Source organism: Salmo salar, chromosome 09 (genome assembly GCF_965601325.2).
Source record: "Salmo salar chromosome 09, fSalSal1, whole genome shotgun sequence".
Taxonomy (NCBI): Eukaryota; Metazoa; Chordata; class Actinopteri; order Salmoniformes; family Salmonidae; genus Salmo; species Salmo salar.
Genome location: NC_138299.1, coordinates 66,408,311 through 66,433,259, shown reverse-complemented (window position 1 = coordinate 66,433,259; position 24,949 = coordinate 66,408,311). Strand labels below are relative to the sequence as shown.

At 42.0% G+C, this 24,949-nt stretch overlaps 1 protein-coding gene across 4 annotated transcripts in view; it reads left to right on the top strand.

The window, feature by feature from the left end:
- LOC106611581 (teneurin-3) overlaps positions 1-14,632 on the top strand; it is a 229,349-nt gene extending 214,717 nt beyond the window's left edge. For all 4 annotated transcript variants that reach the window (XM_014211944.3, XM_014211943.3, XM_014211940.3 and 1 more), the window contains 4 exons: positions 381-677; positions 1,360-2,971; positions 3,220-3,350; positions 12,405-14,632. In XM_014211944.3, coding sequence (XP_014067419.2) covers positions 381-677; positions 1,360-2,971; positions 3,220-3,350; positions 12,405-13,157 — 2,793 coding nt within the window. In that variant the 3' untranslated portion in view covers positions 13,158-14,632. The remainder of the gene's footprint in view (positions 1-380; positions 678-1,359; positions 2,972-3,219; positions 3,351-12,404) is intronic.
- The last annotated feature ends 10,317 nt before the right edge of the window (positions 14,633-24,949 follow it).

The window sequence follows — 24,949 nt, the reverse complement described above, 5'->3', positions numbered from 1 at the left end:
AGATAATCGCCAAACTGTTACCTTTCAATTGTTACTAAGATTATGCCTTTCTTCTTCTGTAAGAAAAAATTGAAATGTCACCTATCCATATAGGCCAATCCTAAAGGGTTAACAGCAATTTTGTCCCCATTAAATTTAAGGAGGGAGGAGGGTGGGATTTAAGACTTGCTGAGCAAATGCCAGAATTTAATGAAGCATTTGAAGGAGCTGTTAATCTCCTCACACTGAATGCCAAAGAGCGGCAATCACACTAAATGCCTCTAACAGGCGTCCAGACAGAACTATAAGTGCCCTCTCTGTGACTGACTTAAAAGCTTCATTGTCTGTTTGTTTTTGTTTTGTCTGGGCTTTGATCCAATACACATATTACCAACTAACAGGTGAACGGCCGGAACATTCTGTCAGTTGATTACGACCGTACGCTGAGGACGGAGAAGATATATGACGACCACAGGAAGTTCCTGCTGAAGATTATCTATGACGGCACTGGCCACCCTGTGCTGTGGGTGCCCAGCAGTAAGCTGCTGCCCGTGAATGTCAGCCTGAGCAGCAATGGGCAGATCAATGCCCTCCAGAGGGGGCCGACCACGGAGCGGTTGGAGTATGACAGTCAGGGACGCCTCGTGTCCAGAGTGTTTGCTGACGGGAAGAGGTGGAGTTACACCTATCTGGACAAGGTGAGGGTTGAAGCGACTCTATAAAATGCTTTGGTTTCTCCACTGGTCGATCAATGGACAAACAAAAATGGAGTACTTTTGATGGTAAAAGTAATTGTATATTGAAATCGAGGCCACACACACACCTTGCTGAAGCAGAACTTTTAAATCTCACACACACACAGTCACACATAATGTATTTGCCCACATTAGAGCTGCTCATTATGTTAACTCCTCGCAGAACTTAAAATAAGTGAGATAACTTACTGCAGGACTCAGTTACAAGGACTTTTCCCCATGCAAAACCATGCAGAGATTTCCTCGCCCTCCTTGAGCTCATCGCGTGACTGGGATAGGCCGTTTCAACAGAGAAACATGGGGCACACTGAAAGCCTTGGTAACTCAAGGAACCACAGTGTGACAGCGGTTGACTGGGCATGGCATTTTCACAGGAAGGGTGGCAGCCCACTGAAAGCATTTCTAGCATCCAAAGTGCATATTAATTAACTCTAAGTCTGCATGAATTTTAGGAGCCAGAATAAACGTGTGAATTTCTGACACAATTGTTTAGGCTATTTAGTGAGCTGGTGGTGTATATATAATTATTTGTTTTCATAAAACATAGCTTTTGTGGACCATATAAAAATGAATATTTAAAGAACTGTAAATCATTTTGTTCTCCCTTCCCTCATCTTTCCTCTAGTCGATGGTGCTCCTGCTCCACAGCCAGCGTCAGTACATCTTCGACTTTGACTCTCAGGATCGGCTATCTGCAGTCACCATGCCCAGTGTGGCACGCTACACCATGCAGACGGTCCGCTCGGTGGGCTACTACCGCAACCTCTTTCACCCACCCGACAGCAATGCCTCTGTCGCTGTGGACTACAGCGAGGACGGCCTCCTCCAGCGAGTGGCGCACTTGGGCACGGGCCGCCAGGTCCTCTACAAGTATCGGCGACAGAACAAGCTAGCCGAAGTCCTGTATGACATCACGCGGGTCAGCTTCACCTATGACGAGATGGCGGGCGTGCTAAAGACAGTCAACCTGCAGAGCGAGGGCTTTATATGTTCGATCCGCTATCGTCAAGTGGGCCCCTTGGTGGACCGGCAGATCTTCCGCTTCAGCGAGGACGGCATGGTCAACGCCCGCTTCGACTACACCTACGACAGCAGCCTGCGCATTACTAGCGTGCAGGGTGTCATCAATGAGACCCCACTGCCCATCGACCTCTACCAGTTCGACGACATATCCGGAAAAGTCGAGCAGTTCGGCAAGTTCGGCGTCATCTACTATGACATCAACCAGATCATTTCCACGGCTGTTATGACCTACACAAAGCACTTTGACGCACACGGACGGATCAAGGAGATTCAGTACGAGATCTTCCGATCCCTCATGTACTGGATCACTTTCCAGTACGACGACACGGGACGATGTACCAAGAGGGAGATCAAGATCGGACCGTTTGCCAACACCACACAGTACGGCTACGAGTATGACGTGGATGGCCAGCTCCAGACAGTCTACCTCAATGACAAGGTCATGTGGCGCTACACCTACGACCTGAATGGCAACCTCCACCTACTGAACCCAGGTAACGGTGCCCGCCTGCTCCCCCTGCGCTACGATCTCCGCGACCGCATCACCCGCCTGGGAGACATACAGTACCGCATGGATGAGGATGGCTTCCTCCGCCAGCGAGGTTCTGAGATCTTTGAGTACAACTCCAAAGGCCTCCTGGCGCGCGTCTATAGCAAGAGCAATGGCTGGATCATCCAGTACCGCTACGACGGCCTGGGCCGAAGGGTGTCCACCAAGGCTAGCCTGGGGCAGTACCTGCAATACTTCTACGCAGACCTGAGCTACCCCAGCAGAATCACCCACGTCTACAATCACTCCAGCTCGGAGATCACCTCACTCTACTATGACCTGCAGGGCCACCTGTTTGCCCAGGAGATCAGCAGCGGAGAGGAGTACTACATCGCCTGTGACAACACCGGAACCCCTCTTGCCGTATTCACCAGCAACGGCCTCTTGATCAAGCAGGTCCAGTACACAGCGTACGGGGAGATCTACTTTGACTCCAACCCAGACTTTCAACTGGTGCTGGGGTTCCACGGGGGACTCTATGATCCGCTGACCAAATTGTTGCATTTTGGTGAGAGGGACTATGACATTATGCCCGGCAGGTGGACTGTGCCTGACATCAGCACGTGGAAACGGGTGGGGAAAGAGCCAGGTCCTTTTAATCTCTATATGTTCCGAAACAACAACCCCATCAGCAAAGTACATGAAGTGAGAGAATATGTGGAAGGTAGGATATTTATTCACTTTTATTTTACTTAGTCATATTTAATGTGCACATAGTGTATACATGTTATTCAAATGTGCTATTCAAAAGTTTAAATGATTATACGTGCTTTGTTCATGCATGTATAACCAGCTTAATAATGATAACTAAGACACAAAATACTTATATTATAAAACATTACCATATTTTTTAATGACATAACCATGCCATTAAATATTTATTATGACTCTGCCCTTATTTATCCGATGTAGATGTGAATAGCTGGCTAGTGACCTTTGGATTCCATCTACACAACACCATTCCTGGCTTCCCAGTCCCAAAGTTTGACCTGACCCACCCCTCCTATGAACTGAAGAAGAGCCAGCTTTGGGACGATCTACCGGTTGGTTTCATATCTGACATTATTTCACAATCTCAGTTATTGTCATGCTATTTGTGATCCATATATTAGGTAAATGTATAGTAAACAAGGTGATCTAAAAGACCATAGTTGTTTGCTGGCTGAATATCAGGCACTTTGACAAACAAGCAAAATTCCGGGGTGAAAAGAAGCATGCTCCACAGTTTTCTATTAAATGTATATTTTGTTCTGTAGCCCCATGTTTTTAATTGGAATGCTATTTAGCCCAAAGCATCCCATTTAATTGGACAGCTTTTGCATAGGAACAAGTACAAATTGCATTTACATTTATTCTTTGATTATAGTTTTTCCCAATTGCTAACACACGTTTGCTGATACTACATCTCAGGTACACAAAACAGTCAATTTCCCTAAACCCCACAGACATCTTGCAAAATGAAATGCCGCAATCAAAATCATGTACTCCCTTCTCAAAATGAAACTCTGCATACAAATGAGACCCACAAACAAATCAAATGAATCCAACTTAGTGACAACCCAGATCACACTAATGTGACATATTCAATACTGTATATTGTTTGTGTATACTCAAACAAGAAAGTCACACGAATGCAAAAATGTTAGTTTTAGATTTCAACATGACTCAATACATTTTAAACAGCATACTGTAAGCACACATACAGTAAAAATGCAAATGTACAGTAAATATACACTACCGGTCAAACGTTTCAGAACACCTTGTCACAAGCGTCGTTGTAGGTAGACCAAAATGCAGCGGGTATATGAATCATCTTCTTTTATTGAAGAGAAAAAACACTGATACAAAACAAACGACGAAAACAGTCCTGTAAGGTGCTCAGACTATACACGGAAACAACCACCCACAAACACAAGAGAAAATTAACCCACTTAAATATGGCCTCCAATTAGAGGCAACAACAACCAGCTGACTCTAATTGGAGGTCGTTCCAAAACCCCAACATAGAAATAGAAAAACTAGATAAACACATAGAAATAGAATAACATAGAACAAAACCAAAAACCCCGAAACACACTAAACAAACACCCTCTGCCACGCCCTGACCACACTACAATAACAAACAACCCCTTTTACTGGTCAGGACGTGACACACCTACTCATTCAAGGGTTTTTCTTTATATTTACCATTTTCTACATTGTTGAATAATAGTGAATACATCAAAACTATGAAATAGCACATATGGAATCATGTAGTAACCAAAAAAGAGTTTGCGAAACTGTCATCAAGGCAAAGGGTGGCTATTTGAAGATTCACAAATATATACAGTATCTCACAAAAGTGAGTACACCCCTCACATTTTTGTAAATATTTGAGTATATCTTTTCATGTGACAACACTGAAGAAATTGCACTTTGCAACAATGTAAAGTAGTGAGTGTACAGCTTGTATAACAGTGTAAATTTGCTGTCCCCTCAAAATAACACACAGCCATTCATGTCTAAACCGCTGGCAACAAAAGTGAGTACACCCCTAAGTGAAAATATCCACATTGAGCCCAAAGTGTCAATATTTTGTGTGGCCACCATCATTTTCCAGCACTGCCTTAACAGTCTTAGGCATGGAGTTCACCAGAGCTTCACAGGTTGCCACTGGAGTCCTCTTCCACTCCTCCATGACGACATCACGGAGCTGGTGGATGTTAAGAGACCTTGCACTCCTCCACCTTCCATTTGAGGATGCCTCACAGATGCTCAATAGGGTTTAGGTCTGGAGACATGCTTGGCCAGTCCATCACCTTTACCCTCAGCTTCTTTAGCAAGGCAGTGGTCGTCTTGGAGGTGTGTTTGGGGTTGTTATCATGTTGGAATACTGCAAAGCGGCCCAGTCTCCGAAGGGAGGGGATCATGCTCTGCATCAGTATGTCACAGTACATGTTGGCATTCATGGTTCCCTCAATAAACTGTAGCTCCCCAGTGCCGGCAGCACTCATGCAGCCCCAGACCATGACACTCCCACCACCATGCTTGACTGTAGGCAAGACACACTTGTCTTTGTACTCCTCACCTGGTTGCCGCCACACACGCTTGACACCATCTGAACCAAATAAGTTTCTTGGTCTCATCAGACCACAGGACATGGTTCCAGTAATCCATGTCCTTGTCTTCAGCAAACTGTTTGCGGGCCCCCCACCCCTTCAACCTCTGCAGCAATGCTGGCAGCACTCATACGTCTATTTCCCAAAGACAACCTCTGGATATGACGCTGAGCACGTGCACTCAACTTCTTTGGTCGACCATGGCGAGGCCTGTTTTCAGTGGAACCTGTCCTGTTAAACCGCTGTATGGTCTTGGCCACCATGCTGCAGCTCAGTTTCAGGGTCTTGGCAATCTTCTTATCTTTATGTAGAGCAACAATTCTTTTTTTCAGATCCTCAGAGAGTTCTTTGCCATGAGGTGCCATGTTGAACTTCCAGTGACCAGTCAGTATGAGGGAGTGTGAGAGCGATGACCCCACATTTAACACACCTGCTCCCCATTCACACCTGAGACCTTATAACACTAACGAGTCACATGACACCGGGGGTGGAAAATGGCTAATTGGGCCCAATTTGGACATTTTCTCTTAGGGGTGTACTACTTTTGTTGCCAGCGGTTTAGACATTAATGGCTGTGTGTTGAGTTATTTTGAGGGGACAGCAAATTTACACTGTTATACAAGCTGTACACTCACTACTTTACATTGTAGCAAAGTGTCATTTCTTCAGTGTTGTCACATGAAAAGATATACTCAGATATTTACAACAATGTGAGGGGTGTACTCACTTTTGTGAGATACTGTATATTTTTTTGATTTGTTTAACACCTTTTTGGTTACTACATGATTCAATGTGTGTAATTACATAGTTTTGATATCTTCACTATTATTATACAATGTAGAAAATAGTAAAAATAAAGGAAAACCCTAGAATGAGTAGGTGTTCTATAACTTTTGACCAGTAGTGTATATCAAATCAAAGTTTATTGGTCACAAGATTAAGACCTAAGATTAAGAATTGTTGACTTGCATAAAGCTGGAAAGGGTTACAAAAGTATCTCTAAAAGCGTTGTTGTTCATCAGTCCACAGTAAGACAAATTCTCTATAAATTTAGAGAAGTTCAGCACTGTTGCTACTCTCCCTAGGAGTGGTCGTCCTGCAAAGATGACTGCAAGAGCACAGTGCAGAATGCTCAATGAGGTTAAGAAGAATCCTAGAGTGTCAGCTAAAGACTTGGTAACATCTCTGTTGACGAGTCTACGATACGTAAAACACTAAACAAGAATGGTGTTCATTGGAGGACACAACAGAAGAAGCCACTGCTGTCTAAAAAAAACATTGCTGCACATCTGAAGTTTGCAAAAGTGCACCTGGATGTTCCACAGCGCTTCTGGCAAAATATTCTGCGGACAGATGAAACTACAGTTGAGTTGTTTGGAAGAAACACACATCACTATGTATGGAGAAAAAAAGGCACATGACAACAACCCAAAACACAGAAGTAAATCAACAACAGAATGGCTTCAACAAAATAAAATAAATCTTCTGGAGTGGCCCAGTCAGAGTCCTGACCTCAACCCGATTGAGATGCTGTGGCATGACCTCAAGAGAGCAGTTCACACCAGCCATCCCAAGAATATTGCTGAACTGTAACAGTTTTGTAAAGAGGAATGGTCCAAAATTCTTCCTGCCCGTTGTGCAGGTCTGATCCGCAACTACAGAAACATTTGGTTGAGGTTATTGCTGCCAAAGGAGGGTCAACCAGTTATTAAATCCAAGGGTTCACATACTTTTTCCACCCTGCACTGTGAATGTTTACACAGTGTATTCAATAAAGACATGAACATTAATAATTGTTTGAGTGTTATTAGTTTAAGCAGACTGTGATTGTATATTGTTGTGACCTAGATGAAGATCAGATCAAATTTTATGGCCAATTTATGCAGAAATCCAGGTATTTCCAAGGGGTTCACATACTTTTTCTTGCCACTGTAGATCAGTTACCTTTGCTTTCTTGGGTACAGGAACAATGGTGGACATCTTGAAGCAAGTGGGGACAGCAGACCGGGATAGGGAGAGATTGAATATGTCAGTAAAAACTTTAGCCACCTGGTCTGCGCATGCTCTGAGGACGCGGCTAGGGATGCCATCTGGGCCGGCAGCCTTGCGAGGGTTAACACTTAAATATCTTACTCACATTGGCCACAGAGAATGAGAGCCCACAGTCCTTGGGAGCTTGCCGCTCGGTGGCACTGTGTTATCCTCAGTGCCAATTTTAGCATGTAAATCTTGGTAGGAAAAAAAAGAGTGGGATGCATGCCAGCAAAGCCACTACACAACACAACACTAAACAATACATTAGTTGCACTATAACGGTGACAAACGGTGCCCACAAACTGTTAGGCCTACATAAAGCTGTCCCAACAGCAGTCCCAACATCTTACCACTGCTACAGCTGGCTATCAGCGGAGCCTTGTCTGGCAGCTAAACAGTTCATTCAGCCTCATTTACTGCCTTTTAAAAAAAACATAGCTGATATGGCTGACTTGCTTAAACAAATGGGGTTTCTAATGACAATTGAGATGTACAAACTATGGCATAAGGGGACGGCAAGTGGATAAGAGGCAATCCGTAATTTCGATTAATACATTGAGCGAGCAAGAACAGACGTAAAGTTAGTCAATGTAACTATTTAATTGCACTTTTGAGAATTCAGAACAAGGGTTGTTCTTACAATGTTCTCCCTGTTCACCAAGTCAGAACCGTAGGATAAATAAAGGGGGCATATTAGCAGACAATGAAAGCTCTTACAATATTCGATGATTACATTTCTCTAAAACAGGTTATAGGCTGCATGTGCACCACCAAGTCAGAACAGTAGGCAAAATTAAGAGGAGTAAATAGACCAAATTATTAGGGTGAGGCACATGGACTACTAACAGCTTACTACACAAAATACACCTAGTATTACTTTCTTAGCTACAGTATACATAACTCCCTGGCATATGGGCTCACATTGTTGTGCTGTGCTCACTTGAACAGGAAGGTGGCACGACGGTCCTTCATGAGCAAATTTTGTCATCAAATTCTGGCATTCTCTGGATTTATGGTGCTTTCAAAGCAACTGGAGGCCGGATTTACAATTCCGAGTTGGATGACCGTTGACATTTATTTTTACCAGTCGGACCTCGTTTATTCCTGACATCCCAATTGTCTTGAACTCACTGAAGTCAAGTTTTCGCAGTTCCGAGTTAACAGTTGTTTTGGGTGCGGCACAAATAATGCTTCATTGACAGCATGGCCAATGTTGAATGTTTATCATTTTAAACTTGGAAAAGAGCCCTTAATCCCAGATTTGAGACCACACTGTCACTGATTCCTTCCAAACCACTCGTTGAATTTGAGATTTCTAACTTGTTGTGTAATATTTATGGCCGAAGTGCACCGATACGTTTTATCTTAATTTCTCTTCATATGACAAGGATTAAAAAGGATTTGCCAGTAGATTGTCGATTTGATTCATGATGACTGCTAGCTAAGATTTTGAAAGTATGATGTTGACATGATCAGTCCAATCAAAGCTACTGTACATATAACATGATTTGACGTCATTTTATCTGTGGCCAATGACCTTGAGTCTTCTTGGATGGGCACTTCTAATGTAACACTATGGCAGCACCCAAAGGGCTAGAATTTTCAAGGTTCCCTCTTAGACTTTGCGGTGACGTAGTGTCCCCATGAGTGACATAATACAGAGCCAATCACGGCCCAACGCTCCGTATTTTCTGCTGGCTGCCCCACCACCACAGAAAGCACTGAGCTAGGCTGAAACACCTGCATTTTGGACCTGCCTTACTCAAGAAAACAAAAAAGAGACCATGTTTGTATGTGGCTTTATTAACTCAATGATATATATTATTTGTACATTGTTTTCCATCTGATATGTGATACGTATTAATGCCAGAATAACATGCAGAACAGGAAAGCCCCAAGGATGGGGGCTATGGTTGATGAGCTCACTCTGGTTTTCAATAATTTGTTGTTGGATTTACCACAGTCTTATGGCATTATTTACAACTTCCATTTGCACAATGGCAGGCTCCTGTCCGTCTGTAAATAGATGTGTTCTACCACCACGTGGTGGTCGTCTTTCAGTTCTACAAAAACAAAATAGCATATAGTACAGTAAACACTACAGTAATACAGTATACAAGATAAACATGTTACAAAGTAGTATAGCACCATATTTCATACATGCAGTGCATTTGGAAAGTATTCAGACCTCTTCACTTCTTTCACATTTTGTTATGTTACAGCCTTATGCTGAAATTGATTAAATAAAAACAAATCTCATCAGTCTACACAAAATACCCCATAAGGGCAAAGCGAAAACAGTGTTGTTGTTTTTTTTGCGTATGTATGTATGTATGTATGTATGTATGTATGTATGTATGTATGTATGTATGTATGTATGTATGTATGTATGTATGTATGTATGTATGTATGTATGTATAAAAGAAACAGAAATACCTTATTTACATATGTATTCAGACCCTTTGCTCTGAGACTCAAAATTGAGCTCAGGTATCCTGTTTCAATCCTTGAGATGTTTCTACAACTTGATTGGAGTCCACCTGTGGTAAATTCAATTGATTGGTCATGATTTGGAAAGGCACACACCTGACAATATAAGGTCCCACAGTTGACGGTGAATGTCAGAGCAAAAACCAAGCCACAGTGGAAGGAATTGTCCGTAGACATTTCTGCAGCATTGAAGGTCCACAAGAACACAGTGGCCTCTGTCATTCTTAAATGGAAGAAGTTTGGAACCACCAAGACTCTTCCTAGAGCTGGCCGCATGGCCAAACTGAGCAATCGGGGGAGAAGGGCCTTTGTCAGGAAGGTGACCAAGAACCCAATGGCCACTTTGACAGAGCTCCAGAGTTCCTCTGTGGAGAAGGGAGAACCTTCCAGAAGTACAACCATCTCTGCAGCACTCTACCATTCAATCCTTTACGGTAGAGTGGCCAGACGGAAGCCACTCTTCAGTAAAAGGCACAAGACAGCCCACTTGGATTTTGCCAAAAGGGACCTAAAGGACTCTGACCATGAGAATCAAGATTCTCTGGTCTGATGAAACCAATATTGAACTCTTTGGCCTGAATGCCAAGTGTCACATCTGGAGGAAACCTGGCACCATCCCTACGGTGAAGCATGGTGGTGGCAGCATCATGCTGTAGGGATGTTTTTCAGCAGCAGGGCCTGGGAGACTAGTCACAATTGAGGGAAAGATGAACGGAGCAAAGTACAGAGAGATCCTTGATGAAAACCTGCTCCAGAGGTCTCAGGACCACAGACTGGGGCGAAGGTTCACCTTCTAACGGGACAACGACCCTAAGCACACAGCCAAGACAATGCAGGAGTGGCTTCGGGACAAGTCTCTGAATTTTCCGGAGTTGCCCAGCCAGAGCCCGGATTTGAAGCCAATCAAACATCTCTGGAGAGCCTGGAAATAGCTGTGCAGCAACGCATCCCATCCAACCAGCTTTAGAGGATCTGCAGAGAATAATGGGTGAAACTTCCCAAATACAGGTGTGCCAAGCTTGTAGCGTCATACCCAAGAAGACTCGAGGCTGTAATGGCTGCCAAAGGTGCATCAACAGAGTACTGAGTAAAGGGTCTGAATACTTATGTAAATGTGATATTTCTGTTTTTTATTTTAATACATTTGTAAACATTTCTAAAACCATTTTTTATTTCGTCATTATGGGATATTGTGTGTAGATTGATGAGGGGTAAAAATGATTTAATACATTTTAGAATAAGGCTGTAACGTAACAACATGTGGAAAAAGTCAAGGGGTCTGAATCCTTTCCGAATGCACTGTACAGTAATACTTGACATGTTTACTTGGTTTCCCCTTACGGTATGTATTGGAATCTACAGTCTTTACTGTGCTTTATGTTGTACTACAGTCAAGTAGTAAAAGTAGTAGATATTTCCAGTGTCTGCAGTACGTATCTACAGTATTCTTATTTTGGAATGTCTGAATGATGGATGCTACTGTGAAGCGGCTCAGATTGGGCTGCACTCTCTGCCCAGCCTCTTTCAAGGTCAAAGCATGGTTGAGCACATGGTCCACCACAGTCGCCCGAATTTAATCAGAGGGTAACTCTCCTTGTTCTTGGTCTTCCTTCACCTCTACCTCCACTTATACCTCTACCACCACCTCCAACTCCACCTCTACCTCTCTCTGCCAAGTTTGCTTCCATTGTTCTCCAAACACAGGAGTACTCACATGTAGCCTTTTTATCCATACCAAAGGTCTGACTGCAAAGGGAACATTAACACAAATAGTGTTTGCACATGTGAAAGTGATTTATTGGTAATTGAGCTTAGCTTGTTGAACAGTGTTGCTTTTAATTTGCTCACAATAGGATTTAGTTGTGAAGGTTGTGCTAAGGTAGAGAATTGTGTGTTATGTTTTCACAAAAGTTTGGTATGTAATTGCAATCTGAGTATATTGCAAAGCATGTGCCAGTAGTATTGCAGATTTGTTGCATGGTTCTTCTAAATTAGTTACAGGTTTGGGTCACTGTGCCTCATGGGCCAGTGTGTAAACATTTGGGAAAAGTAGCAAATAACATATCTTGAAATTTGTATTTGTTGTATCCAATTAATAACTGTTCTGCTATCCAAGACAGTGTGATAGTTGTCCTTGCATTACACATTCGTAAAATACAAGTTTAAAAGCAATGCACACAGACATTTAAAAGCACTACATATGTGACATTTCCACGTGTCATTATTAACACAATAATTATGAATGAATTATGAAGTTTATTCAATGCTTACTACACTGTCATGAATTGCAAGGTGATCTTGATATAAAAAAAATCTCCACTGGCATTTTACCTTGTTTCAGCTTTATCCCACTGCCTGGTAATACAATTATCTTGCAGGAACATGTAAACTATTTGAAGCCTGTTTCTGCTCCTGAATGGACTGCAGTGTGAAGTTCTTCTCAGATGTTAACGTTTCACTGCACTCTCTTTACAGTCCATCTCTGGTGTCCAGCAGGAAGTTACCAGACAAGCGCATGCCCTCCTGTCATTTGAGCGGCTGCCGGAGGTCCATGCGGGCCGAGGCCGTCGAGGTGAGAGGCCCTGGTTCTGGTTTTCAGCCGCCCAGTCCCTTATCGGGAGGGCTGTCATGTTCGCCATCTACAAGGGCACTGCCCACACTCACACGCTCAATGTGGCCAACGAGGACTGCATCAAGGTGGCCGCAGTCCTCAACAATGCCTTCTACCTGGAAAACCTGCACTTCACCGTGGAAGGCCGTGACACTCACTACTTCGTCAAGCCTGGCGTGCCCGACGGTGATCTGGCTGCGCTGCGCCTCACCAGCGGCCATAAGACCCTGGAGAATGGCGTCAACGTCAGCGTGTCCCAGTCCACCACGGTCATGGACAGCCGGACGCGTCGCTTCGCAGACGTGGAGTTGGGTCGTGGGCCACTAGCGCTGCACGTGCGCTATGGCTCCACGGTGGATGAGGAAAAGGCCCGCGTGCTTGAGTTGGCCCGCCAGAGGGCGTTAGTGAGTGCGTGGGCCAACGAACAGCAGAGGGTGAGCGACGGCGAGGAGGGCGTCCGCCCATGGACAGAGGGAGAGAAGAGGCAGCTTCTGAGCAGTGGGAAAGTGCAGGGGTACGACGGGTACTACGTACTTTCCATCGAGCTATACCCAGAGTTAGCGGACAGTGCTAAAAACATTCAGTTCCTACGGCAAAGTGAAATAGGGAAAAGGTAACAGACTGTTGTGCACTCGCTGCCAAAAAGACTTTGAAAGGCCTGCTTCAATAGAGGAGTGGTGATGGTAGGAACGAAAGCAACAATAGTGGCATGGCCAAAGAGTACTATGGCTATGTCCGAGTAAGTGTGTGTTTTTGTAAATCATATGGGATCGAAAGCAATGCTGTGCAATGCTGTTTAACAGGGGATTACTACAGAGTAAATGTATAACTACGCCAAGCCTTAATATGGGCAGTGACAAAATGTACCTCTGTAGCACAATCTGATTGGACTATGAGCTCTCAACCAGGAGCCAGGAGCCAGGAGAAATAGAGGTGTTTTGGGCAAAAGTTCAATATTATTATTATTTTATTTTTTTTACAAAATGTTGTCTGCTTAAAATTAAAATAAAGTATTTAAAGGTGAAATTAAATGTTTACATACAGTGCACATATCTGGAAATGAGATTAATTTTTTTACTCTTAATTAGGCAATGTCCATTACCAGATGTTTGTCTTAAAGTAACTGTCCAGTACAAATCTCACTTTTAAAATGCATACCCAAATAATGTTGTTGACTCGTCCTATATTAGTATTTGTGGCCAAAGCATACATTAGAGAAAAACACTTAAAAACCCTACCTCAAACTCAAACAGACCGTTTACAAACTGCTTACTATTTCCTCATAGAGTATGGTGTCAGCGGTCTAGAGGAGGATGAGCTGGCCAATCAGTGGTCTACTCGCATGAATGTTTTTAATGACTTGTATATGCCTACACCATTTTGTTGCGGTATGCCCACACCATTCCAACACAGAAAAGCTGCTTTTTAACATATTGTAAAATAATTATAGGTCATATTTCATAGAAATCTAGATAAAAAATAAATACAAATTATTCAAGCTTTATTTAACTAGGCAAGTCAGTTAAGAACAAATTCTTATTTGGAAACAATGGACAGTTACTTTAAATCAATGACCTTTCATTTTGCGGTTCCTCTCACTCATGACCATCACACCTACAGTACATGCCGGAATTGAGAAGCACTGCTTTAGATAAATTCATGCCCATTCCCCTTTGGTTTACTTTTTTTTAAAAGACATCGTAACAACTTACATGTTTTAATACGCTAAATATTTGTTTTGCGAATCAGACTTTTCTTGGTTTTGGGATCAGGGAAAAGGTATGAAGTAAGTATAAGACTGGAAAGCCTGAATCAGATACGAGTCTCGTCTGAGCACAGTAACACCATGTTTAGTAAATTCTGCAAGAATTGTATTGTTTTGTTTCCAGTAGCTAGGTTTCCATCCAATTGGCGACAGATTTTCATGCGAATATTCTAAAATCTGCATAAAGAAAATGTGCATTTTCTCACCAGTGGTGTTTTTCCACCAAGATGACTTGTTGAGGATAAAAATCAGTGCGCGATGACGTAGTGCACATAATGTACTTTTTCGCTTAAGTTTTCATGTACCAAATAAAAATCTGATGTTCAATGTGTTTCCATCGCATTTTGTCATAAACTGTTGCGTTAAATAGCAAATGACCCTACTCTGGTATTGGCAAGTGCACTATAGCCAACAGCTCACAGATACAGTGTGTGTAGGCCATGTAGGTAGGTTAGTCTACATGATGAGATTATTATGGGTAAGAGCAAGAATATCTTTATTTGTCAAATGGCAGTCAAGCATCGATCATCATGTCACTAGAATAAGACCCTCGACATCTATTGGAAAGGAGCGTCAAGCTCATAACTTGTACTTTCAGGACCCCTTGAAGTTCATCATAACTTGTTTAATCTGTAGCCTAATAAACTGCATGGTTTCCCAAGTCGTAGTGGAAAGACCACAGACCATTTCATTGCTTGACTCCAAGTTTACTTCATTGTGATGGTTTTTATATCAATATTTGTGCATAAAGGCGTTTCCACTGCCATTTCTCACATAATTAATTTTAACGACAAAAAAAGATCCCACCATGTCGACCAACAATTATCTCTCGGGATTTATAAAATTGTACCAAAACTTCCTGTTTCCATCACAGCTGTCGTGATCATTTTTTATACAGTATGACTTTACTTGCATAAAAACTGTGGATGGAAACGTTGTTTATGGACCTCTTCAGGATTAGTCCCCCCCTGCGGGATGGTTGAGCTAACGTAGGCTAATGTGATTAGCATGAGGTTGTAAGTAACAAGAACATTTCCAAGGACATAGACATATCTGATATGGGCAGAACGCTTAAATTCTTGTTAATCTAACTGCACTGTCCAATTTACAGTAGCTATTACAGTGAAATAATACCATGCTATTGTTTGAGGAGAGTGCACAGTTATGAAATTGAAAATGTATTAATAAGCCAATTAGGTATATTTGGGCAGTCTTGATACAACATTTTGAACAGAAATGCAATGGTTCATTGATTGTCTAAAACTTTGCACATAGACTGCTTCCATCTAGTGGCCAAAATCTAAATAGTGCCTAGATTCCTAGGTCATATATTGGGCTTTCTCTTGCATTTCAAAGATGACAACTTTTCTTTTTTTAAACGCATGTTTTTTTCTTCGTATTATCTTTTACCAGATCTAATGTGTTATATTCTCCTATATTAATTTCACATTTCCACAAACGTCAAAATGTTTCCTTTCAAATGGTATCAAGAATATGCATATCCTTGCTTCAGGTCCTGAGCTACAGGCAGTTAGATTTTGGTATGTCATTTTAAGCGAATATTTTTTTTAAAAGGGTCAGAAATTCTTAGAAATTGATTAACTGGCCATTTGAATGTTACTCTCATAACGAGTAATTGATGTTGTTTATACATTGCAAATAAAATGTAAAGCATGATGTTACAAAGGAAAGGTTGATATTGCATTATAAAAACTGCAAGATTTTGTAGAATAAAGGTATAAAATATCCTGTCAAGAAACAGTATTTTTTGTTGTTGTTAAAACTGAATATGTTTAAAGATGGTTAGAGTATCACTATATAAATATTATCTCCTCTAACTCTAATGTTGATCACGCATAATGCCACGTGACTTAGCCTCTGTCCAATAAATATTTAATGAAACCCAAAAAAATAATAAATGCATCATATCACCTAAACAAGTTTGTCCAATAATAGAACCGATACGTGTTCTTAGCAGCTATTATCATAACGTGTTTTGTATACTTAACATCATGAATTAAAACATTTTTGTTAATTTTTTCAAGTCAGCCATTTTCATTTGTTTTTAAAATCTTTTGCCTTTTTCTTAAAAATACCTGGTAAATCCTTGGAAGGTGGTTGGGTAAAGCAAGAGAATATCAAACGTTCTTTACTAAATGTGTTTAGAAAGCATTCAACAAGACCTTAATTTCACGAATGTTGCCCTAAAATGATTATGAAGACCTCATTCCATCTGGGGAGCCAAGAACGCCAAATACTGCTCCTCACTGAAGTCTGCTGTTTGTAACATGTTTTACTTGAATTGTGACTGAACCAAGTGTAACACCAGGATTTTAGACAGATACCCCAAACACTGATGGCTTTATCAACTTCATAATCCTAGGGTTTTGGGGTTAAGTAATATTCTCACTTCTGTGTAAAATTCTGAACGGAACTCCTAATTAGATTTTGTATTGTTATAATTGCTTGCTCTGCCCAATTATTAGAGAGTTTATCAAAGCCTTGAGAGTTGTATTAGATGACAGCAAAAACTCAAACACATTTTAGGCTCAAGTATAGGCCTCCCCACATAATCATAGGCACAACACTTTGAATAATTCTTACAGTGATACTACAACGTTGAACATGAACATTTCTCCTAAATGTACAGGTTATACGCAGTACCCAGCCTAATTTTAAGGAAGCATATGTATACTCAAGACCATGTATTTGGACAGTGAAGCTAAAGTGGCTCAATACTCCTTTTGGATTTGAGATCAAATGTTTCATATAAGGTGTCAATACAGAAATTCACCTTTTATTTGAGGGTATTTTCATACATATATGTTTCACCGTTTAGAAATGAAAACACTTTATGTATCTAGTCCCCATTTGAAGACATCATACGTGTTTGGACAAATTCACTTCTAGTGTATTAAAGTAGTCAAAAGTTTACTATTTGGTCACATATTCCTAGCATGCACTCAAGCGTGTCACTACAAAATCGTTGGATGGATTTGCAGTTTGTTTTGGGTTATGTTCTGCCCAACAGAAACTGCATGATAGCTTTACTGTCCAAATACATATGGCGTTAATGTCACGTTCGTTGGAATGATCGGACCAAGGCGCAGCGTGAGTAGCGTTCCACATATTTATTATAAAGTGAAACTAAGCAAAATACAAAAACAATAAACAAAACGTGACTACAGAGATGCTACATACACTTACTCAAAATACAATATCCCATAACCCACAAGTGGAAAACATGCTACTTATCTATGATCCCCAATTAGAGACAACGATTACCAGCTGTCTCTAATTGGGAATCATACACAATCACCAGCATAGAAAAACAAACCTAGAACCCCACATAGAAATAATAAACTAGACTAACCCCCCCAGTCACGCCCTGACCTACTCTACCATAGAAAATAAAAGCTTTCTATGGTCAGGATGTGACAGTTAAGTGTATTTCTGATCCATGCTATTTGAATAATTAGTTTTAAAGGAAATTAAGGAGCACATTTCATATGAACTCTCATCACTTTTTAATTTTTAATTTTATTTCACCTTTATTTAACCAGGTAGGCAAGTTGAGAATAAGTTCTCATTTACAACTGCGACCTGGCCAAGATAAAGCAAAGCAGTTCGACACATATAACAACACAGTTACACATGGAGTAAAACAAACATACAATAATACAGTAGAAAATAAGTCTATATACAATGTGAGCAAATGAGATGAGATAAGGGAGGTAAAGGCAATAAATAGGCCATGGTGGCGAAGTAAATACAATATAGCAATTAAAACACTGGAATGGTAGATTTGACAGTAGATGAGTGTGCAAAGTAGAAATACTGGGGTGCAAAGGAGCAAAATAATTAAATAAATAAATAAATACAGTAGGGGAAGAGGTAGTTGTTTGGGCTATTTATAGATGGGCTATGTACAGGTGCAGTGATCTGTGAGCTGCTCTGACAGCTGGTGCTTAAAGCTAGTGAGGGAGATAAGTGTTTTCAGTTTTCTGATTTTTGTAGTTCGTTCCAGTCATTGGCAGCAGAGAACTGGAAGGAGAGGCGGCCAAAGGAGGAATTGGCTTTGGGGGTGACAAGTGAGATATACCTGCTGGAACGTGCGCTACGGGTGGGTGCAGCTATGGTGACCAGCGAGCAGAGATAAGGCGAGACTTTACCTAGTAGGGTCTTGTAGATGACCTGGAGCCAGTGGGTTTGGCGACGAGTATGAAGCGAGGGCCAGCCAACGAGAGTGTACAGGTCGCAGTAGTGGCTAGCATATGTGGCTTTGGTGACAAAACGGATGGCACTGTGATAGACTGCATCCAATTTGTTGAGTAGGGTATTGAACTTAATGAATGTCTATACAATCCTATGACGCTCTCTAGTGGTAAAGTGTGTGCCGTAGATGAGCATTATGTGAATAAGATGTTCAGGCTAAATTCCTGTATTTCGATTGGGTGGTCAGTACTTTACCTACTCCTATACAATATGCAGCCAGTCATTGTGTTGAATTTGCATTGTACAAAATGTCTTGCTTTCTTGGCTTTGTTGTTTTGATATTGCAGAATCTTTCAGCTCTAGAGAAGACTGCAGAATTCCATTACTTGCTATTTTAGGAGCAGCTTCAAACATCACTGCAACATCAGATGAATGCATAGGCTATTAATATCCAGAGATGGTGTCAAACCACCACAGCAAAGGGCATGTTCACAAAGTAAATATAGCTCAACATAAGCACTGCACAGTGACCACAACTGGCACCTCAAAGCAAACCAGAGCAGACCACAACAGTGCGACGTGGCCTACTTCAGAGAACAGCATAAAAGCGATGGTATGACTTTGCAAGTACATCAAAGACCATCAGGATCATGCAATAAGCACATGATCGGAGGAATGTGAAAGAGATTCAATTGATGTGTCTCCTATTCATATTATGCGACACAAAGGTGGGTAGTGGGTACACTGGCAATCAAAATCCCAGGGCCTGAAGTACTACTGCAATCGCATCACATGGCATGGGTCTATACACACACATCACACATTATTTACTCAAATGAGGGACATTGGTTTACTGGTATGTGTTGCCATAGGCAATTCATGAGCATTCCCATACAGAGATGTCTATTTAGATGTTTTAGTCTGTAGCCACTAACCTACAGTACTGCAATAAAGATGGTATGTCAGGTACAAGATGGCCTGTCTGCCACTTCAAGCCATTTTCAAAGATATAGTGAGCAAAATCTGTTTGCAAATCCCTCACAAATATAAGACTATTTTAGAACAGAGTGGATTGATGACCGTAGAATCTGACCTGTGGCATTTTTGATGCCCTGTCCTGACACATTCATCTGAATGGCTTGATCAGCCAAACAATTACTGGTCCATTGTCACTAAGTGCCTCCCCAACTAGGGCCAGATTGTCAGTCCAAGTCTTTCAACAAAAGGCAGGGATTGGAGCTTTAAAGTTTGACCACTAGTTTGGTAGGTTACTGTCTTTTATCCTTCATATTTAGTCTAGACTGAGCACAAGCAATAGGCTGCCAGAGTTGTTGTCTCTGCTCTGCTGGCTGTATTGATTCAGATCATGGAGACCACATGTATTTAAAGGCCAGCATTGCCATTAACTAATCAATTAAGTATCAGGGAGAAAACAAACCAACACAACTGGCCTTTATGACTGTCTGGCCTTTGCAAAAGCTTGGCGATCAATCAAGACTGTCTGGATCACTGCTTCAAGCATGCCCTCCATTTTGCTCATCTCGGTATATACCAGATAAGATAAGAACAAAGGATTAGGGCTGTGGCTGCTTTAGTGTCTGCTCTAGCTCTCTCTGCATCACCAGGGCGGCTTGGTACCGTGTCGCCAACCAGCATTGACGTCACCAGACCCGAAATTTCGGGGCCCGAGGCTGCATTTCAAACACTTAAAAGACACACCCTATCCCCTCAGCCCTCAAATTAAGTGGACACTTCTGATGACATCTGGCAAGTTTACACTTGCAGGGCAAGGAGCGAGGGAGGAAGGAATGAATTTTAAATGGACCACCCTTGCCCGGAAATTCGTGGTTGCTTTATATGCGCTACAATCAATTATGATTGCATGTCTACTTACACTACGATTCAAAAGTTTGGAGTCACTTAGAAATGTCATTGTTTTTGAAAGAAAAGCACATTTTCTGTCCATTAAAATAACATCAAATTGAGCAGAAATACAGTGTAGACATTGTTAATGTTGGAAATGACTATTGTAGCAGGAAACGGCTGATTTTTTATGGAATATCTACATAGGCGTACAGAGGCCCATTATCAGCAACCATCACTCCTGTGTTCCAATGGTACGTTGTGTTAACTAATCCAAGTTTATAATTTTAAAAGGCTAATTGATCATTAGAAAACCCTTTTGCAATTATGTTAGCACAGCTGAAAACTGTGGTTCTAATTAAAGAAGCAATAAAACTGGCCTTTAGACTAGTTGAGTATCTGGACCATCAGCATTTGTTGGTTTGATTACAGGCTCAAAGTGGCCAGAAACAAATAACTTTCTTCTGAAACTCGTCTGCCTATTCTTGTTCTGAGAAATTAAGGCTATTCCACGTGAGAACTTGACCAGAAACTGAAAATCTCGTACAACGCTGTGTACTACTCCCTTCACAGAACAGCGCAAACTTGCTCTAACCAGAATAGAAAGAGGAGTGGGAGGCCCCGGTGCACAACTGAGCAGGAGGACCAGTACATTAGAGTGTCTAGTTTGATAAACAGACACCTCACCAGTCCTCAACTGGCAGCTTCATTAAATAGTACCCGCAAAACATCAGTCTCAATGTCAACAAAAAAATAAGCGATGATGGCCTTCTAGGCAGCCGCGGTGACACCTCGTACTGGACGAATATTTTTTCTTTAACGACTCGGAAGCAAAATATTTACTTCAGAGACCCGACAAGGCCCACATCCCCATCACTTGCATCAGAAAGAGACTGAGGTATCGGGGACTTAGGTGCCTTGTAAGGATCCGACGGCAAGTGGGTAATCTGCCTCTACCATCAGCCAGTCTAGACAAATCATTGGATAACAAAATAGACGAGCTACGATCAAGAATATCCTACCAACGGGACATTTAAAAACTGTTTCACCGAGTCGTGGCTGAATGATGACATGGATAAAATACAGCTGGCGGGGTTTACGCTGCACCGGCAATTCAAGGGATGGCGGTCTGTGTATATTTGTAAACAACAGCTGGTGCACAAAATCTAATATTAAGGAAGTCTCAAGGTTTTGCCCGCCAGAGATAGAGTATCTCATGATAAACTGTAGACCCCACTATTTACCAAGAGTTTTCATCTATATGTTTCGCAGCTGTCAATTTACCACCACAAACCGATGCTGACACTAAGTCCGCACTCAATGAGTTGTATAAGGCCATAAGCAAACAGGAAAACACTCATCCAGAGGCGGCGGTCCTAGTGGCCGGGAACTTTAATACAAGGAAACTAATTTCTACCAACATGGTAAATGTTCAACCAGAGGGGGAAAAAAGACCACCTTTATTCCACACACAGAGATGCGAACAAAGCTATCTCTCCCTCCATTTGGCAAATCTAACCATAATTCTATCCTCCTAACTCGTGCTTACAAGCAAAAATTAAAGCAGGAAGCACCAGTGACTTGGTCAATGAAGAGGTGGTCAGATGAAGCAGATGCTAAGCTACAGGTTTTGCTAGCACAGACTGAAATATGTTATGGGATTTTTCCGATGGCATTGAGGAGTACACCACATCAGTCACTGGCTTCATCAATAAGTGCATCGATGACGTCGTCCCCACAGTGACCGCACGTACAGTTGAAGTCAGAAGTTTTCATACACCTTAGACAAATACATTTAAACTCAGTTTTTCATGATATTGAGCTCATGTCATTTTCTCAGTCATCTGACTCCATATGCTCTTATTCTCTCCCCATTCACAGTAGAAGCATGAAACAACGTTCTAAAGACTGATGACATCTAGTGGAAGCCTTAGGAAGTGCAAAATGACCACACAGACACTGTGTATTAGATAGGCAATCACTTGAAAAACTACAACCTCAGATTTCCACACTTCCTGGTTGGATTTTTTCTCAGGTATTTGCCTGCCATATGAGTTCTGCTATACTCACAGACATCATTCAAACCGTTTTAGAATCTTCAGAGTGTTTTCCATCCACATCTACTAATAATATGCATATCCTACCTTCTGGGCCTGAGTAGCAGGCAGTTTACTACGGGCACGCTTTTCATCCAGACATCAAAATACTGCCCCCTACCCCGATTAAGTTAAATTGTTTAACTTGGGTCAAATGTTTCGGGTAGCCTTCCACAAGCTTCCCACAATAAGTTTGGTGGATCTTGGCCCATTCTTTCTGACAGAGCTGGTGTAACTGAGTCATGTTTGTAGACCTCCTTGCTCGCACACACATTTTCAGTTCTGCCCACAAATGTTCTATAATATTGAGGTCAGGGCTTTGTGATGGCCACTCCAATATCTTGACTTTATTTTCCTTAATCCATTTTGCCACAACTTTGGAAGTATGTTTGGGGTCATTGTCCATTTGGAAGACCCATTTGCGACCAAGCTTTAACTTTCTGACTGATGTCTTGAGATGTTGCTTCAATATAACCACATAATCTTCCCTCCTCATGATGCCATCTATTTTCTTAGGTGCACCAATCCCCCCTGCAGCAAAGCAAACAACATGATGCTGCCACCCCTGTTCTTCATGGTTGGGATGGTGTTCTTCGGCTTGCAAGCCTCCCACTTTTTCCTCCAAACATAACAATGGTCATTATGGCCAAACAGTTATATTTTTGTTTCATCAGACCAGAGGACATTTCTCCAAAAAGTACGATCTTTGTCCCCATGTGCAGTTGCAAACCGTAGTCTGGCTTTTTTATGGTGATTTTGGAGCAGTGGCTTCTTCCTTGCTGAGCGGCCTTTCAGGTTATGTCAATATAGGACTCATTTTACTGTGGGTATAGATACTTTTGTACCTGTTTCCTCCAGTATTTTCACAAGGTCCTTTGCTGTTGTTCTGGGATTGATTTTCACTTTTTACACCAAAGTATGTTCATTTCTAGGTGACAGAACGCGTCTCCTTCCTTAGCGGTATGACGGCTGCGTGGTCCCATGGTGTTTATACTTGTTTAAACTCATACTATTGTTTGTACAGATGAACGTGGTACCTTCAGGCGTTTGGAAATTGCTCCCATGGATGAACCAGACTTGTGGAGGTCTACAATGTTTTTTCTGAGGTCTTGGCTGATTTGTTTAGATTTTTCCCATGATGTCAAGAGTTTGAAGGTAGGCCTTGAAATACATCCACAGGTACACCTCCAATTGACTCAAATGATGTCAATTAGCCTAACAGAAGCTTCTAAAGCCATTAATTTTCTGGAATTTTCCAAGTTGTTTAAAGGCAGAGTCAACATAGTGTATGTAAACTTCTGACCCACTGGAATTGTGATACAGTGAATTATAAGTGAAATAATCTGTCTGTAAACAAATGTTGGAAAAAGGACTTGTGTCATCCACAAAGTAGATGTCCTAACCGACTTGCCAAAACTATAGTTGTTAACAAGAAATTTGTGGAGTGGTTGAAAAACAAGTTTTAATGACTCCAACCTAAGTGTATGTAAACTTCCGACTTCAACTGTACATACCCCAACCAGAAGCCATGGATTACAGGCATCTGCACTGAAATAAAGGCTGGAGCTGCCACTTTCAAGGAGCGGGACTCTAATCTGGACGCTTATTAGAAATCACGCTATGCCCTCAGATGAACCATCAAACAGGTAAAAGCGTCAATACAGGACTAGAATTGAATCGTACTACACCGGCTCGGGCGCTCGTCTGATGTGGCAGGACTTGCAAACTATAACAGACTACAAAGGAAGCACAGCCGCGAGCTGCCCAGTGACATGAGCCTACCAGACGAGCTAAATTACTTCTATGGTCGCTTCGATGCAAGCAACACTGAAGCATGCATGAGAACATCCGTTGTTCCGGACGACTGTGTGATCATGCTCTCCGCTGCCGAAGAGAGTAAGACCTTTAAACAGGTCAACATTCACAAGGCCGCAGGGCCAGACGGATTACCAGGATGTGTACTCCAAGCATGCGCTGACCAAGTGGCAAGTGTCTTCACTGACATTTTCAACCTGTCCCTGACTGAGTCTGTAACACCAACATGTTTCAAGCAGACGACCATAGTCCCTGTGCCCAAGAACACTATGGTAACCTGCCTACATGACTACCGACCTCTGTTGCACTCCACACTGCCGTTTCCCACCTGGACAAAAGGAACACCTACGTGAGAATGCTATTCACTGACTACAGCTCAGCGTTCAACAACATAGTGCCCTCAAAGCTCATCACTAAGCTAAGGACCCTGGGACTAAACTCCTCTTTTACGCTGCTGCTACTCTCTGGTTATTGTCTATGCATAGTCACTTTAACTCTACCTACATGTACATATTACTTAAATTACCTCGACTAAGCTGTGCCCCCATACATTGACGACTTCCGCCGAAGTCGGTCCCTCTCCTTGTTCGGGCGGCGTTCGGCGGTCGACGTCACTGGCTTTTTAGCCACCGCCGATCCACTTTTCATTTTCCAT